We start from the raw sequence: 16,757 nt of genomic DNA, 5'->3' as shown, positions 1-16,757 counted from the left end.
TTGTCAGTAGCCCCACCCCCACCCCCCCATCTGGTATGCCACTGTCGGCGGGAAGCCACGTCATCTACCCCTAAATCACTTCCGTCCTCCCTGGTCCCGGCCACCAGCACAACATTAAAGAATACAGTGTGAGAAATCTTAGGGAAACAAGATTCGGGTTTTATTTCCATAAAGAAACTCAGGAGGAGGAGAAGCTTCTTCTGAAGAACTGTCACACCGACTTCAGGTCACAAAACGGAGTAGGTGAAGAAAAGTGGCGGGTTTATCTGATGAAGTTGCTGGTCACGGAGACCCCACAGTGCGGTTGCAAGATACAAGGGACAGACAGACTTGGTCCCCAACCTGGAAAAAACAGGTGTCGGCACCTAGACCAAGCCTGACACAGGGAGGGGAGAGCTAGGGATGGGGCCGGTCGGGCTCCTCGAAGACTGACGTTTTTCGGGGCCTCAGTCATGACTGGAAATAATCTTCTAAAAAAGAAAAGAGCAAACGGTAGCCCGTGGCTACTCCGGAATCTGCTGAAACCAGGTGTCCCCTTCATCCAGTCTCGGTGCTCCCGAAATCTCGCGGCGTCCCACCTGTCTCGCCTGCGGGTCCCCTCGCTCTTGCTCCTCCCTGAAACAGATTTTGTGGTTCTGCCCAGGTCATCTCGTACCACCTCCGCCCTGGCGACTCACTTCCTCCGCACCTGTCACCCCAGACCCTTCCTCAACCTCTCCTCCTGTCAGGCCCGCACTCGGCACTCAGAGGGTGCTCCCGTTTCCTTATGAGTCTTCCTCCACAGGCCACACGAGGGGCTCCTCCTCAGTGCCCGTGGAGCTTCCACGCAAAACAAAGCAGATGCCGGGACCTCAGTGCACCCCCGGGGTGACCGTGGCTCGTGCGGCTCGCTCGGATACTCACCTACCAGAACTTCACCCACCGCAGCAGGCCAGGCTGCACCCGGGAAGCCTGCGGGACAAGGAGAACGTCTGAGTGGACGTCACCCTGTCTCCTGCACACCCTCTGGCCTCAGACCCTTTGTCTCAAGAGCCACGTTTTCCCCGCCCTGGTACTCACCGAGGAAGAAGGCGTGGCTACCCCCTGTAAAGAGAAGATCAGAAGAGATGATGGGGGCGCCACAGGGCCCTCCGTGTCCTCGGCCTCGTCCTCAGGGCTCAGGAGGGACCCCAGGGCAGGGGAGGGCTCAGACCAAGATCTTGGCAAAGGTCCTTGGGTCTGACTGTGGACGTTCAGCCCACGGACTTTTTTTTCAAAGCGGACTCATCAGCCGGCGCACATCTGACCCAAGATGAGCACACGCTGGCCAGGCAGACTGAAAGGTGGGTGCCCCCTGTCGCTGGGCGGGTAGAAATTGGCGACTGGGCACCCACGGGCAGAGCTGGCTGCTCTGTCACCTGCTTCCAGTCAGTAGGTGACTTCTGATGTCTCAGTAAAAGTCCGGCCGCGAGGGCAGGGGCTTCCTCATTCTGAGAGTTGGAGGGGAATAGGGCCTGTTTTTTGTCACCAGCCTAATTAGTACTTAGCACATTCATTTACTGAGTCTGTAAGATGGCTTCCCTTGTAACTGAATGAAACAAAATTCTCAGGGTTGTTTTTTGTTACTTTTTTAAGTTTATTTATCTATTTTGAGAGAGAGAGAGTGCGCGAGAGAATCCCAAGTAGGCTCCACACTGTCAGCACAGAGCCCGAGGTGGGGCTGGAACTCACAAACTGTGAGATCATGATCACAAACTGTGAGATCAAACCAAGTCAGACGCTTAACAGACTGAGCCACCCAGGGGCCCCTTCTCAGGGTTTGTTTGTATGTTTGTTTGTTTCCTATTACTTCTTTTGTGGAATGAAGCATTAATTTTCCCACCAGCCAAAAGTTTCTGGGCAAGCCCCCCGCCCCCAAGCCGCCCAAGTGCTGGTGTGCCTTCCTCTCCCCCCACCCTCCACGAAATCAGCAAAGAGGTGGAGGAAACACACTAAAAGCAAAGGCTGCTGGGGCGCCTGGGAGGCTCAGTCAATTAAGCGTCCGACTTCGGCTCAGGTCATGATCTCACGGTCTGTGGGTTCGAGCCCCGCGTCGGGCTCTGTGCTGACAGCTCGGAGCCCGGAGCCCGGAGCCTGCTTCGGACTCTGTGTCTCCCTCCCTCTCTGCCCCTCCCCCGCTCACACTCTATCTCTCTCTCAAAAATAAATAAACGTTAAAAACAAAAAAGCAAAGGCTGCTCCTTTCCTGTGTGTCATGTGACTTTTATATCCCTCTTTGAGAGGATATTCATTCCCAGTTTTCTCCTCCGCCTGCAATGCAGCCACTGCTACCTTGTAACCTTTTCCGAGTGGGTGCGTGTGAAGAACACCGATCGTTCCGTGGAAGATTCCGTGTTCTTCTCACCCATCGCTTCCAAAGTGCTCTCAGGGAGCCCGAGTCTCCTCGCAGACAAGACTTTCAAAACAAACAGGATTCGGCCTCAACTAAACCTGGCAGCCACCCCAGTGAGGAAACGGGGCACTTGGAGCCTTACCTTAGAAGGGATCTTGGCTGAGTACTGCCCACCAGAAGGAGTAGGGTGTGCCTGCTGGTTATAGTTGTGCTGCGGAAAGAAAACCAGAGAGTGGGGAGGAGGGCGGGGGCGGGGGGCAGGAGAGGGGGAGGGCATTTTGCTGTGGAATAAACACCCCACCTCCCTGCCTGGGCCAGAGCTGTCCCCGAGCCCCTGCTTCCTTGTGTCATGCGTTCTTTTCTATAGAGTCTCCTCGGGCCAGCCAGAGCCCGCAGCCTCACCTCACTTTGCGGTCGTCTCCCGAATGGCCCTGCCTCCTCCTTCCCGGTACCTCTCCCAGCTCCTCAAGTGTCGCTTAGGAGATGAGGGCAGGACACCAAGGAAATAAGTGAGGCCTGAACCCGGCGGCCCAGTGACGGGTGTCTTACCTTAGAAGTTACGGCCGCCACCTCTTGCCATCCCGTGCCCGACTGAGAAAACGACAGAATGGGGGTGTGAAGGAGAGAGGGCTTCAGATTGGCCAGCGCTGAGAACAAGACCGAGAGGGACCAAGGGCCGTCGAAGGCGGGTAAAAGGGCGGACTCACCTGACCGGCGCCGCCCGACCTCTTCTGGAGCGATGACGCATCGGCACCCTGGAAGGGAGAGGGAGCCACAGTTAGGGTGGCCTCGTCCACGGTCCTTCCGGCCCTGCCAGAGTCGAGCCTGCTGCCCAGGCTCGGCCCTCGTGCCGGAGCACCCACCCCCGCCCACCCCACCGCACCCCTGTCCGTGGTCCGTGATCAGCGCTACCTACAGAGAAGGCAGGGAGCCCGGAGGAAACTGATGGCCCCGATAGATACAGGACAGGTTTCCACACTGAGTGTGGGGGAGCGAGGCAACACCACCCCCACCGTGCAGCTGGGGCTGAGGCAGACTGGCCCGGGACTGAGCAGGACTGATGGCAAGCGAGCGGTGCCCCCACGGGCTTCCTTGGGGCAGGAGCGCACCTCAGCCCAGCCCACGTTCTGCCAACACCAAGCCCTGCTCCTTCCTTGGGCCCCGCAATCCCTGTTCACAAACGCTGTTCCCACAGGGTTCCTGGAAGGACGGGCTCTTACCCTCAGCACATGGAGGCAAAGCGGGGTGATTAGATTAGCGCTGGGCCAGAGAGAAAGGGGAGAAACACAAGGAAGCCCGTGAAGCCAGGTGAGGCACAGGTGCGCGGCCGTCTCCCCTCCACAGTCAAGGCGAGAGGAGAATTCTCAGCGGGAGGAGAGGAGATCGGTTTCTGCGACCATCCCTTCTCCACCTGGAGCCCCCACTCTCACCTGCCCCCACACAGGGTTAGGATGTTCCTCCTCTCACCTGACTCCCTTGATTTTTAGCCCCACTCTTAGCCCCAACATTGAGGTCACAAACTGCTTGACCACAGGCCTCCAGAAAGTTTTTGCTTGGTCTGCATTTTTAAATTAAATTAATTGCAAACAACTAGCAATCAGATTTCCGGGACGCCTGGGTGGCTCAGTCAGTTGAGTGTCAGACCCCTGATTGTGGCTCAGGTCATGATCCCAGGGTTGTGGGATTGAGCCCCTCGTTGGGCTCTGTGCTGAGCATAGAGCCTGCTTAAGACTCTCTCTCTCTCTCTCTCTCTCTCTCTCTCTCTGCCCCTCTGCCCTGCTTGTGCTCTCTCTCTTCCTCTGCCCTGCTCTCATTCTCTCTCTCTCTAAAATAAAAAAAAAAAAAGAAATAAAATAAAATTCAGATTTCCATCAAATGGCATGGCACACTGGCCATCCCTGAGCGCGTGGCTGTACACAGCGGAAGGGCTTTGGCCTCCCCCCTCACATGGCCCCGTCTGCCCAGCCTCACTTGCCTGGCCCACATGCATGAGTGAGTGCACCTTTGCCTCAGTGCCCAAAGGCTCTCGGCCACACAGAATCAAGGTATGGCCTCCTGCAGGACCCAGAGGTCCTGCCCATCCTTCCCAGATATTCAGACCCACTGCACCTGCTTGCACTAGACCATGACCTGCCCTTCTCCCCCTGTGCCCCCTGTTTTCTTCCAGCTTTCCTCCCTAAAGCCCCCTTTCCAGTGAAGAGAGTCGACCCCAGCTCCAGGCCCCTGCCTCTTCCCCACCTCGTGTCCCCGCCACCTGCTCACCCTGCAGTACCCACCCAGCTGTGGCTCCCCCTGAGCCAGGCCACACCCAGCAGGAAAAGCAGCAGAGCAGAGACGGTGGCTGGCTTCATGTTCCTGGGCCTGTGGAGGCCCCAGCCCTGGGCCTCAGCTTTTATCGGCGGGAGGACCGCCCACCCTACTCCTTCTCCAGTGACTCACGGCTTCTCCCTCCCAACCCACCCCCACTTAGCGTTGCAGAAAGGGAGGAGAGTGGGAAGGGAGGGAGGCACCCTCCGTCAGCAGGGAGGGTGAACAACGGGGACCGAGTCTACATGTCCCTGCCCAGGGCCTAGATCCCGAGTCCCCAGAGCTGAGCACCCGACCCCAAAGGTTCTGCCACCCTTACCTCGATAATTGCTTTCCAGTTCAGGAAAGGGGTGTTGTGTTTGAAATCCTGGAGGGAGGAGAAGAGGTGAGTGGGCCTCAGCCGGGAGTGCTGCAGCTTGGTGGGAAGTTGGGGGCTGATGTGCAGGAATGGGTTTTGGAGCCTGGGTGTGGTTCGGGGGTTAGATGAAAATAAGCACAGGGGAGTTCGAGGGTGTTGGCGCTTCTGGTATATGGGTGAGATTGCTATCTCAAAAGTGAAAAGAGGGTGAATTTTGTGACAGCGGGCTGGAGCTGGAGGGAGGTGGCGGCAGGGACAGATGACCAGGATCCCCAGTTCTTTGAAAAGTGAGAGGTCTCCTACCTCCCAGAGCCGGCTGAAGTAGAGGAGGGCCCGCGTGCTGGGGGACGGGACTTGGCCCTGTAGAGGAAAGGCGGGGTGCAGGTTAGCACGGAGCCCGGCCCCCTGCTCACCTAGGCCCCTGTTCCCGCTACCACCGCTGCTCGGTCTTCAGAATTTCATCGTGACTAAGGTTTGAGGGAAGCCGGGTGTCTTTAGGGACACCAGAAAATGGCTTTTGGAAGCAGAGGGAGAGAAAGGCTAGCTCTTGGGCGCCACTAACCAGCTCCCCTCCCCAGGCGCATACGGCATGCTCTTGACTATCCCTGTTCCCCCAGACTCTGCCAGAACTCAGGACCTCAGGACCAGGACCTGTCCCCAGAACTTCCTGCCGTTTTACCTTCCCTTCTGCCTCCAGCCCATTTCCCAAAGCTGAGAGCTGCACTTTGATCCTTCCAGACACCCCCCTCCCGCACCCTGGGGAACAACAGTGGAGACATAAGAAAGGAGCAGAGACCAGGAGTGTGGGGCAGCTAAGGTTTATTTCGAGGGTAAGGGTTGAGATTAACGGTGGGATAGCGATGTTTTAAGAAGGGATGGGAGGGGGGCTCCCATCCATCTGGTAGCTCCTTGTCTGGAGGTCACGGGGTGCGAAAGCTCCTCTGGTCCTGGGCAGAGAAATAAGTTCTAAGAGGGAGCTCAAGGAATAGGAATCAGGCCGTAGTGGGCCAAGTCAGGGGTGGATCGGGCCTCCGCTGCCGAAATCCGCAGGGATCTTTTTGCCCACGGCTGTCATCCAGTCAAATCTGGATATTCCAGTTGGGCTTGAAAACCTCATACGTGCCAAGAACTGTTACGTATATTCTCCTCGTCGTCACTGGTCAGTCTGGCCCTCCTTGTGAAGGAGATGGGCTCTCTGTTCTCTTCTCTGCCCATCTCTGTCCTGCCCTTCTTCCTAGACCTGCTCCTGGGGAAGCCGCCCCAGATGGATCCTGCCTAACCGTGAGCGCTCTCCTTTTACCGGCCCCCTAGATGTGTAAGAATGTCGACTGCCTTCCAGGACCCGGGGAAGTATGAGCATGTGCCTCTGGGCCTAAGTTCCCCGTGATAGGGGTTGGGGGTTGGGGGGCGGGGGGGCTGTTTCTCTATAAAACAGAAACAGTCCATTTGCTCCTGCGGTTCATCCAAACCAGACCCGCGCTGCCGCTGGGACCTTCTGCCTCCTGTATCTTTCACTGTCCCACCTTATTCCCCAGGGGGCAGACTTGGACTTGCTGAGGGCGGGGCTCTGTCCTCGCCTCCCTGCCTACTGCCACCGCCGCCACCGCCACCTCGGTTCCCCTGTCAGTTTTAGAGGTTAGGGGCCCTCGCCTTGTTTCTGTTGTTACAGGTCAGGAACTCGGAGATTGTGACAGGCAGGGGGCCTGTGGCTCCTGGAGAACAAGCCCCTCCTACCCCCCCCCCCCCCACACACACACACAAGAAGCAGTGGCCACTCAGCTCTTGTCTCTGGGAGCTCGAGGAAAGAGGGGCCCCGCGTTGCCACATTTTTCAGAAGCCGGAATTCCAAGTCATTTTGTAAAATCTCTCAGTTTTTAAACTTTGGCAACTAGTTCATAATGCTTTAAAAAAAAAAAAAAAAAGAATAGATCACCGGGCACCTGGGTGGCTCAGTCGGCTAAGCGTCCGACTCTTGATTTTGGCTCAGGTCATGATCTCCTGGTTGGTGAGATCCAGCCCCACATTGGGCTCCATGCTGAGTGTGGAGCCTGCTTGGGATTCTCCCTCTCCCTCTCTCTCTGCTCTTGCCCCGCTCGTGCTCTCACGGGCACGCACACGAGCGCGCTCTCTCTCTCTCTTTCTCTCTCTCTCTCGAAATAAACATTTAATTTAAAAAAAAAGAGTGGATCAAACAAAGCACACCGGCTCGATCGTCATTTGCAAATTCTGCCTTTGGTATTTGTGTGAGTTGTTTATCTGCCTCTGCTATTCGGGTGTCAAATCAACCTGCCAGGGGGTCCCCTGAACGTGGAAGGCGTGGGCAGGGAGGAAGCAGAAGGGGGTTCAGGGCCCCAAGCGCCTCCTAAGATCACGCGGGCTTGGAGCCCAGCACGCCTGGCCCCTAGCAGGCACCTGGGACACACTCCCTCCTCTCTCAGCCGGCGGTCCTCCCTCCCGGTCCTCCAGACTAAGGTGCAGTCCGCCGCCTACCCGGCCTCTGCAGCCTCTCCGGTTTCCCGAGGACTAGGCCTCTTCGTGCTCCCCTTAACCTTCCAGGTCTCGAAGGGGAAACTGAGCTTCAGAGAAGCTCAAGCTTCCCTCTGCTTGAGACCCGAAAGAGGCACTCCCTCATCCCCGACTCCCAGCCCACCCCTCTGTCCTTCCTCGTCATTCCTGTCCCTCTTTTTAAGCACTGGACAAAACGCTCCCTTAGTGGCCACCATCATCTCCCCAGGTCCCCACACCTCTTCTCCAGTCCCCTCTCTCCTGGGGATCGGAATGGCATAGCCTTCCAGCCCTTACCTTGTTTATGGCATCCCAGTTAATGAAACCCAGCTTGGATTTAAAATTCTGCAGAGGAAAAGAAAAAAAAAAAAAAAAGGAAAATGGCAAATTGGGTCATAATGCAATTGGCCCAGGGCCTCGGGGCAGGAGAGGTCAAGGTCCACCACTGACGGTGGTTGGTTATGGAAAGAGGACTTCAGCCTGCGGGGCAGAGGGACAGGGGTTTGTCTTGCCAACAGAGTGAGCAGAGCCACCTGGCCGAACTCACCTTCCAGAAAGTGTCGAAGTTGAAGAGCCCAGGAGATGTCTGAGAGTTCTAAGGCATCGGGGAGAAATGGGATGAGAGTGGGAAGCCGGCTTGTGAGCCAGAGGCAGGGGCAGGCGCTCTGGGGCTCAGGAGGGGACCCGTGGGTTGCCTGACACCACGGTCCGGACCCAAGGTGGGGTGATGCCTCCACTCACCAAGGTATTGATCCCACTGACAGCTTCACCACCGGACCCTTGCCACTGGGTAGGAAGGGGGACTGATTTTCAAAGCCTGTGCCTCCGGTCACGCGTGCCACCTGGCCACCTGCTCCTGGCTCACCACCTCTGCCTTGGCTCAAGCTCTGTGTACTCTCTGTAAAGCCACCTTCTCTTCTTTTTCACACAGCAGCTAGGAAGCCCCCCTTCCTGGACTATTTGCCACTTCCTAGAATAACCCTGCCCAGTCCCTTGAATCATATTCATACTCTGACTCTGCCCCCCACCCCCCCCCCCGCATAGCCTGCCCCCCAAACACTGCTGGTATGTGACGTGTGATCCACGAGGCGCCTAGCACGGTGCCTTAACCTGCCACGTTCCTGCGTGGAGATGTCTCCACTGTACAGACAAGGAAACTAAAGTCAGAGCCGTCGGCAGCTTGCCTCAGGATCTGTCTCCTTGTTGGCCTCCAGGGTCCAGATTCTGAACCACCTTAGTGGTCGCAGAAAGTTCTGCCGTAACTCAGGCGGTGGTGGGGGGGTGGTGAGCAAGTTTGCTCGCTTTGCTGGCCCCATTTGACCCAAGAGGAGGCCCAGGCTCAGAGAGGTCAACTGACCAGTCTGAAGATGCACAGATGACAGGTGATACAGCTGTCATTTGAACCCCCAACTACTACCTCAAAATTCACTGCCTTTCCACTTGTCAACACTGCCTTCTTAAGTGTGGTTCCCAAATACAGCCCCTTGACCCCTCTGTTACCTCTGGCTATCCTTCCCTTCACAGTGATAACGTGGCTCTGACGGCCATTCAAAGGAAGGAGAGAATGAATGAATGGAAGAGACAGGGATCCCAGACCCCCATCTGGTCTCCTGACAGTTACCCACCACAGACTCCGAGCAGAAGCGAGAAGACACCGATGCTTCTATTTCTTTTCCCGGTCCCTTAGCACTCTGTCCCCACCCCCCACCGTCCCTTCTCGGAAAGCTGTCCCTGCTCACCTGATAATTGCCTTGGGAGCCCCCAACGAGGTGACTGCCTTCTTTGCTTATTTCCTGGGGAGACAGAAAATGGAGAAGAGTCGGTGGGGAAGCAGGGAAGATGCGGGACGAGAGGGCAGGAGAGCAGAATGTGGGCAAGGGTCTCCTGAATCGGGACTGGAGATTTCCCGGGACCCCCAGAGAGGCTCTTCTCCCCAGGCAGCTCCATCTTCCCTGGAAAATCTTGCGTCAACTTCTTGTCGACCGGGCTATTGCACACTTAAGATACTTACAGGTGACATAACCACCTCTTTCTTTTCATGTCTGCAAACTGCCCAAAATCCACCAGGAAGGGTCCTTGCCATCAAAGCATCTGAATTATCCTCTGGTTTTGAGGTGGAAGCCAGCCAGACCGTTGGACTAAAGTGATTCAAACTGCAGGGCCCAGGCTGGGCTGATGTTTTGCTTTGGTCAGAAGGGTGACGCTAGCTGGAGAGTCAGTGGGAGCCGAGGAGGCCCGGAAGTAGCCTGGCTTGTCTCCTCCTGAGTGAGAGGTAGGCGCCTCCAGACCCCCACTCCTCGGGACTAAGATGAATTCCCAGGGCCAAGGTCAAGACTGGGCTGCGACGTGAGACTATCTGCCCTGTTGGTATCACTACTGCAGAGGTGATCACCATCCCGTTCTCCTGCCACCAGTCTCTACTCTCAAGGCCTGTCATCTCCTTACCCTGATGTCACCAGAGCTGCCGGGCCCTCCCTGTCCTCCTTGGAAGCCCTGAAGGATGAGACACGAAACACAGGTCATTGTTTTAGATCTTGGGTCCATCCCTGGAAATGTTGGTGCCGATTTAATACAATTCTTCTATAAACGCTCATGGGATTCTCTTTTGGAACATGTCAAAATAATCCTGGAATTCATCTGGGAGAGTAAGTGTCTAAGAATAGGTGAGAAAACACTGGAAAAGACAGGCAGCAAGGGAGGACCTGTACTGGTAGATATTCATGTGCCATAAAGAAAGCAGTGCCCAGCACAGATGAGCCCGTTTAACCAAGTAGAGCTCCCTAGGCGCCTGGGTGGCTCAGTCGGTTAAGCATCCGACTCCAGTTCAGGCCATGATCTCATGGTTCATGGGTTCGAGCCCCTCATCGGGCCCTGTGCTGACAGCTCAGAGCCCGGAGCCCGCTTCAGATTCTGTGTCTCCCTCTCTCTCTGCCCTTCCCCCACCTATGCTCTGCGTCTCTCTCCCCTCCCCCACTCACACTTTCTCCCTCAAAATAAATAAATAGACTTAAAAAAAAAAAAAGGTACAACGCCTGCAGAAGCTCTCCAAAAATATGAAGGTATTTACAAGCAGCATTTTTACATCAGTGGTAGAAATAATTCAGTGCACACAGCTGGGAACACCAGTTCGGTATTCGGCGGGGGGGGGGGGGGGGGGGGGGTGTAAGGGGGACAGTTATACCTCACTGGTTCCCTCCCTTCTGTTTTTATCTGATTTTCCCCTCATAAGAGAGCACACAGCTCTGATCAAAAGTGTGGGTTAAGTCCAGCTGATCTGAGGAACTGGACTAGACTCTATACAGCAAAGTCAAGTCCAGATGGATTAGAGTTAAATAGAAACAATGAAATTATAGAAGTAGTTCTAGAAGAAAATAAAAGCCTTTGTGTTCTCACGAGCAGAAACCATAGAAGAAAAGACTGATATGTTTGACTACATATTTAAGACTTTGCTACATAAAAAACTAGAGACAGAATTACAGGCTGGGAGCTTTTCTGACACCTGTCTACCCATCGAGGTTAGTATCTCTAATATCCGAAGAGCCTGTTATTCAGGGAGCCTTCTCCCCGATGGTCGGCCGCGCTCGCACCAGCCACAGTCGAGCCCCATCTGCTTTGCCCAGAACCTGATAGAAACCAGAATCTCAGCCCCACCCCAGGCCTGCTGACTCAGAACCTCAAGAACCGTAGGTGATTGGTGGGGACCTTAGCGTAACACTTCCTCTTGTCAGTGCTGCAGGTGCTGACAGAAAGCCCAGATTTCCAGAATAACCAGGAGGGAAGCGCACGCTTTCGACACACGGTTTCCAACGCTGTCAAAGAGGTCACGGGACTCTGTTTGTTGGCCAGGTGGGTGTAGGTCATTTGAAATGATGACGTTTCTAAAAGGACCAGTTTCTATGTGATTTTTCACCGCCCCATCCATGGTATAAAGTGAGGCACACCACGTGGGGATTTGCCAGTCATTATTATTTTGGAGATTCGGTTTCTTCCCCACAGACGGAGTTGGGGCTGAGCAGGGGTGGGCACAGTCCTAAGTTTGGCTCTTACCTGACCCCCAGATCCTCCAAACACGCGGACTTCATTCCCTGGGTTGTCACACTGAGAGAGAGAGAGAGAGAGAAGGCTTTCTCTCTGTTGCCACCTGGAAACCAATCCCAGCCCCCATTACCCCCAAGGCTAGCCCACACCCGCCCCCAGCAGCGCACCCCCTCTCAGCTCTGGCCGTCGCTCTCCCAACTCTCCCGTCATTCGAGGGGCCTCGGCACCACCTCTTTTCCCTCCCATCCGGGGAAAGGAGGGAGATCTGTGCAGGTGTGCACGCAGCGGACACTCACCTCGGGTTTATTTCCACCACCGCTTCCGCCGCCACTGCTACCCGAGGAAGAGCCAGAAGTGTGTCCCTACGAGGGAAAGCAAGAGTCCATACGGGGTCTCCGAAGCACTCAGCCAGAACCAGATCGTTTCCAGGGTGTTATGATTCTCTTTACTCCCCTGTCCCCAGCCTCCATCTCTTCCCGTCTTTAGCTAGCCAGTCACCGAGGGAAGTTATTTGGGGCACAAAGGTCCGTGTGGCCAAGTGTATTTGGAAATGTGGGCCAGTTTGGGGATTCCGAGCTTTTGTCTCCTCTTCCCTCCCCCACCCCACAGGCCAGAAGTGAAGAGCCTTGACCCTGGCACCCAGGGGCTCCGTCTGTCCTCCTGACTCTCCTCCTCTCCCCCTCTCCTGGAACCTGGAAAGGGGAAGGGACCCCTAGATCCGTAATTACCTGGGAGCCTGAGTAGCTGCTTTGATCAAAATTCCTAGAATTTTCTAAGGGACGGTCCTAGATGGGGAAGCAGGTAGTACAAGGAGCAGTAAATTACAGCAGTTTACGTGGCCTGGCTCGTCCTAGTCACCTCCCTCTTGTGGCCTGACACCTTTCCCAGATATCTAAGGAAGCCGATGGTGCTCCCCACGGCAGACCCCTCCGTGGGAGAGCCCACGCTGAGCCCGTGGTCCCCTCCTGGCCTCTCACCCCTTTTGTAGGGGCCCCACGTGTCCCGTATGTATCAGTGTCATCTACACCACGGCTCCATAAATGTCCTCTCTCCATGTGTGCGACAGGCTTGCCCCTGTTCCCCGGGGAGCTTCCCAAGCAGGTGTCCTGTTTTCCCGTGTCCACCCCTCTCCTTCCATCTGCCACCCCCGTCTCTTGTCAGATCTGCCCAGTGGACACTGGCACAGCAGTGGGTGAGACGGGAGGGAGAGCACCCCACCCGCGTGGAGCAAAAGACACGGGAGCCCCGTGAGCTGGCAGCAGGCAGGACACCCCTTGTGGGGACCTAGGGGGTGTGTGTAAGGAACCCCGCCTGCTGGGGCCGGGAAGGTGGGGTGCAGGGGCCGAGGGGCCCAGGACGGGGCCACAGCGACGCCAGCGTTCGGGAAGACCTTGGAGGCTGTCTTCTCCGCAGGGACTGCTGGGGTCCGGGCTGCACCTCTGCCTTCAAGGGGGAGCAGGACTCACCCAGCTGGGCCCATAATTGCTGCCACCGTTGCCGCCGCTGCTGCCACCGCCGCTGCCACCACTGCTGCCACCGCCGCTGCCACCGCTGCTGCCACCGTTGCTGCCACCGTTGCTGCCACCGCTTCCCTGAGGGGCAGGAAGAGACCAGAGTGAGAACCAGAGTCGAGAACATCAGGATCATTTGCTCCCCTCCCCCTCGCCCTCCCCCTCTTGCTCAGGCACATCCCCTGCACGGTCTCAGGGGAGCAGAGACTCCATCATCCGCTGTGCAAAATGCCCCCAGCCGCCCAGTCGCCTGTCCCCTTACCCGGGAGTTGCCAGAGCTTCCGCCTGAGCCGGACGGCGGGGGGTTGGTGCACTGCAGGGGAGAGTTTCCAGACCTCAGTCAGAGCCCCTGCCCTCGCCGCCGGGCTCTCCCGCTTCCTGAGGCTTGGCCCCTTTCCCCACGTGTTTCTCCCCCACTCCCCGTCCCACTCCCCTCCCCTCCTCCTGGTCACCTGGCCCGGCCCGTCTCTTCCCTGTCCAAGCTGCCTTGTCCCTCAGTCTGCTCCCCCCACCCCGCCCCAATCCTTCTTTCTTTCCTCTTCAATTCGCCTCCTTTCTGTCCCACGCACCCGAACACCCTCTGCTTTGCCCACACCCGTCCCCTCACCTCTGTGTGTGAGTTGCTGCTGCCTCTCACTGAGCCATACCCGGGCTGGACCACGGTCCCCTGCAGAGAGGGGCAGGCTGAGCGGGGGACTGATGGGGACTGACCGACAGATGAGGGAGGCGTGGGGACTGTGGGCTCGAAGGGCGAGAGGTGGCGAGCATCAGGGCTGGGGTGGTTACCGTACCTGAGCGTTGGGCCCCAAGTTCAAAGATCCTCCGTTGGCTCCTTGGCCCCAGGCGCCTCCCTGAGAGTGGGTTCCGAAGCTGCCATCTGAACCTCCGGGGTATCCCTGGCCCCAAGGAGTCCCCGGGCCTCCAGGGTTGCCCTGGCTGTGGCCTCCAAAGCCACCCTGGGAGCCAAAGATGCCATGGCCTCCAGAGGGAGGTTGGCCATGGGTTCCCTGCAAGAGCAACGCGCCCACACTTAGTGTGCGTGACCATCCGCCTGGTGACAGGGGAGGGCGGGACAAAGGCCGAGGCAGGGGGACGGAGACCCCAAGGCGGCAGAGGAAGGCCGCATCACGTGGAGGGAAACCACCGCAGACAGCCACAAGTAAGAGACCTTCCTTCCCATGGGTCACCCTTCCAACCCGCTCCAAGACTCTCAGCCCGGGGGCCCACGGCCTCCTATTTCCACACCCAGCTTCCCGCTACTCACCCAAGCACCGTTGCCGCCAGGCACGCCCTGCCAGGAGCTGTGAACCGCATCTCCTCCGCGGCGAATGATGTTCTCAGCCTGCCTGCCTGCCTCACCCCCAGGGTTCCCAAGGACGTGGGCTGCCTCCTCCGCGCCACGGCTCGTGGCCCCCCTGCTTGCAGAGCCGGAGGCCTCTCCGGTCCCTTTGCCAGCAGCCTCTTCGACTCCTTGGCTGATGGCATCTCCCACCCCCTTTCCAATGGCGTCTCCCATCCCGTGTCCCACGGCCTCCTCGACACCTGCTCCCGCACCCTCCCCTTCTTTCAGCAACGGGCCGGCCCCCCCGCTGCCCAGGCACAGGGCCAGCAGGAGGCAGGCCAGGGAGCCCTGCAACCTCATCTCCGGCTCGCTCCTTCTCTCCCTCCTGCCTTCTTCCCACCCGAATTTATTTCTCTCTGCCCTGTCTCCTCCTCCCTGCTGCGTGGTCTCCTCTGTTCTCTTCTTCCTTCGGACTTCTCCCTCCCTCTAGGTGTGCAGCCTTCTCCCTCCTTTCCCAGACTCCCCTGCCTTCCCAGAGTCCTCCTCCCTGCCTCTACTCCTTATACTGCAGCTTGGGAGAAGGTGGCAGGGCTGGGCAGCCCTGTGTCCCTCCCTCGTGACTCAGGGCCAGCCACCGATAGGGTAATGAGCTGTAATTGTGAGTCCGAGAATCTGTGTTGAAACAGAGAGGGAGCCCAAGCATCAGGGAGGGAGGGAGACATGGGATGAGGCAGGTGCAAAAGTGTTCCGATTTCCCAACCTTAGGAATTTGGGGCGCAGGGTGGGGATGGGGGCATCCGAGGAGACAGGTGGTTGGCGTCTCCTAGAGGTGGTGGGATGGAGGGGACTGAGGAGAGAGGAACCACAGGCAGGACCCAACCAGGGAAGCCAGCGTAGGAACCCAGTGGGGCGGGACCCACTAGGTGGAAGCCAGCCTGGGTCAGGGGCACCAGGATGAGAGGCAGGTGCCCTTTCTTGGCCTTGCTGCCTTGGTTTTGGTGGCCTTTGTCTCTCCCATCTGTCTTCCCGCCCATACTGTCACCTAAAGGTGACTGTCCTCAACTTCTCCTGTACCTTCCAGCCCGCAGAGGGCCTGGGAGCTGTGAGGCTGCCCTAAGTGGGGACCCCGGGTGCCGGGGAAGGAAGTGGCCAGCCCCAGAGCGGTCACCAGGGCGTCTCAGCACTCGGGCTGCTCTTGGCTGAGAAAGCTGGGTGCGGAGCAGGGGAGCTGGGCGGGCCAGCCACCCCCAGGGAATGAGTGGGAGGAAGCAGCTGACCCAGGCACCCATCCTGTTTACCTGGCCCACTGGGGGCACGTGTGTGAGCTCACAGCCTCCTGGGAGGCCTGGACTGCTGCTCGCCCCACCCACCCCTGTCTCCGCCGGGCCTGGGCTGCACCAGCAAGGGAGGAGGGGTCGGCGTGAGGGCCCCCCACCCCCCCACATCTGGGCTCAGGACACAGAGTTTGGGCATCTTGCCCTCTCACCCGGTTTAGTAGCACCCGGGGCCGCCTCTCTGCTCCCAGGGCCCGGGGTCCTCCCACTTGTCCCTGGCCTTGTATCACTGGGACTCATCACCGAGTTAGGAGGGGCCGGTTTCCATCCGCCTTTCTCAATGCCTCTCAGTCAGTCTCTCTCCACCCCAGCACCCGCACCCCACCTTGTAACATCGTCTCACCGTGTAAACACGGTCCCGGTCTGTCCCGGGCAGCCCTACCTGTTGTCATTACCTCTGTTTAATGATAATCATAATGGTGGCAGTGGGAATAACAATATAATCATCGTGGCAACTTCAGTTTGTCAAGGGCCTTCTATGTGCCCGGTGCTGGATTAAGCACTTCAAGGCTCACACAGCCCTGGGAGCTGGTCTCACTGTAACCCCATGTAGAGACCGAGAATCTGGGGCTCAGAGGGGAGCGGTGAGTGTGTGGGGTGGGTGTGGGGTAGGGCCAGAGCCAAGCCCAGGCCTGCCCTGCTGCCAGCACTTTCTGTCATCATCTGTCTCAGACCTCCCCCTTTGCCTGTCAAAACCTTCATTCTCATTAGGATAGAAGTGGCTGTGATTTTGCCCCGGGGCCTCGTGGCGGGGGGGGGGGGGGGGGGGGAGAGGGGGGGGGACGGGGGGGCAGGGAGCTGGAGTAAATCTGAGGCCTCCGGATCGCTGATGGACACCTCGGCCCCTGAGCCTGCTGCTTCCATTTCCAAGGGCAGGACCGTGGGGCTGGAGTCGGCACACTCCCTGACTCAGAGACTCCCTCCCACACTTCCCTCCTGGGACGCCACCCTCACAGTGGCATGTATCCGCCCTCCATCCTAGCTCTATTACTAATATTTTTCCTTAAGCCAGCTTACTTTCTTAAGTGTATTCTATGTCGCTTCTGTAGGA

At 57.7% G+C, this 16,757-nt stretch overlaps 1 protein-coding gene and 1 long non-coding RNA gene across 14 annotated transcripts; one reads left to right on the top strand and one right to left on the bottom strand.

Moving 5' to 3' along the window:
• Nucleotides 1–138: 138 nt before the first annotated feature.
• Nucleotides 139–16,374, bottom strand: DMKN (dermokine). Of its 13 annotated transcripts, XM_060652122.3 has the most exons (22): nucleotides 14,355–16,372; nucleotides 13,882–14,097; nucleotides 13,698–13,757; nucleotides 13,353–13,403; nucleotides 13,046–13,171; nucleotides 12,308–12,364; nucleotides 11,876–11,941; nucleotides 11,589–11,639; nucleotides 9,987–10,034; nucleotides 9,281–9,334; nucleotides 8,283–8,327; nucleotides 8,089–8,136; nucleotides 7,839–7,886; nucleotides 5,340–5,396; nucleotides 4,998–5,045; nucleotides 3,079–3,126; nucleotides 2,921–2,962; nucleotides 2,514–2,582; nucleotides 1,060–1,083; nucleotides 904–951; nucleotides 579–615; nucleotides 139–470 (listed from the first exon to the last, which is right to left on the bottom strand). In XM_060652122.3, exons 1-20 carry the CDS (start codon nucleotides 14,730–14,732, stop codon nucleotides 904–906), a joined length of 1,584 nt encoding a protein of 527 aa, XP_060508105.3. In that variant the 5' UTR covers nucleotides 14,733–16,372; the 3' UTR covers nucleotides 139–470; nucleotides 579–615. The 13 variants fall into 13 exon arrangements, with proteins under 13 accessions (XP_060508105.3, XP_060508106.3, XP_060508107.3 ...); XM_060652123.3 differs by lacking the exon at nucleotides 579–615; XM_060652124.3 differs by lacking the exon at nucleotides 579–615 and having other exon boundaries at nucleotides 139–342.
• On the top strand, nucleotides 4,949–6,961 carry LOC145713208 (uncharacterized). The gene is made up of 2 exons (XR_014136195.1): nucleotides 4,949–5,063; nucleotides 6,275–6,961. It is a non-coding gene; the product is annotated as an uncharacterized LOC145713208 (long non-coding RNA).
• Nucleotides 16,375–16,757: the final 383 nt, after the last annotated feature.

Source organism: Panthera onca, chromosome E2 (assembly GCF_046562875.1).
Source record: "Panthera onca isolate mPanOnc1 chromosome E2, mPanOnc1 haplotype 2, whole genome shotgun sequence".
NCBI classification, from domain to species: Eukaryota; Metazoa; Chordata; class Mammalia; order Carnivora; family Felidae; genus Panthera; species Panthera onca.
Note: the sequence above shows the minus strand (reverse complement) of the source record. Positions and strands in the feature narration are given on the sequence as shown.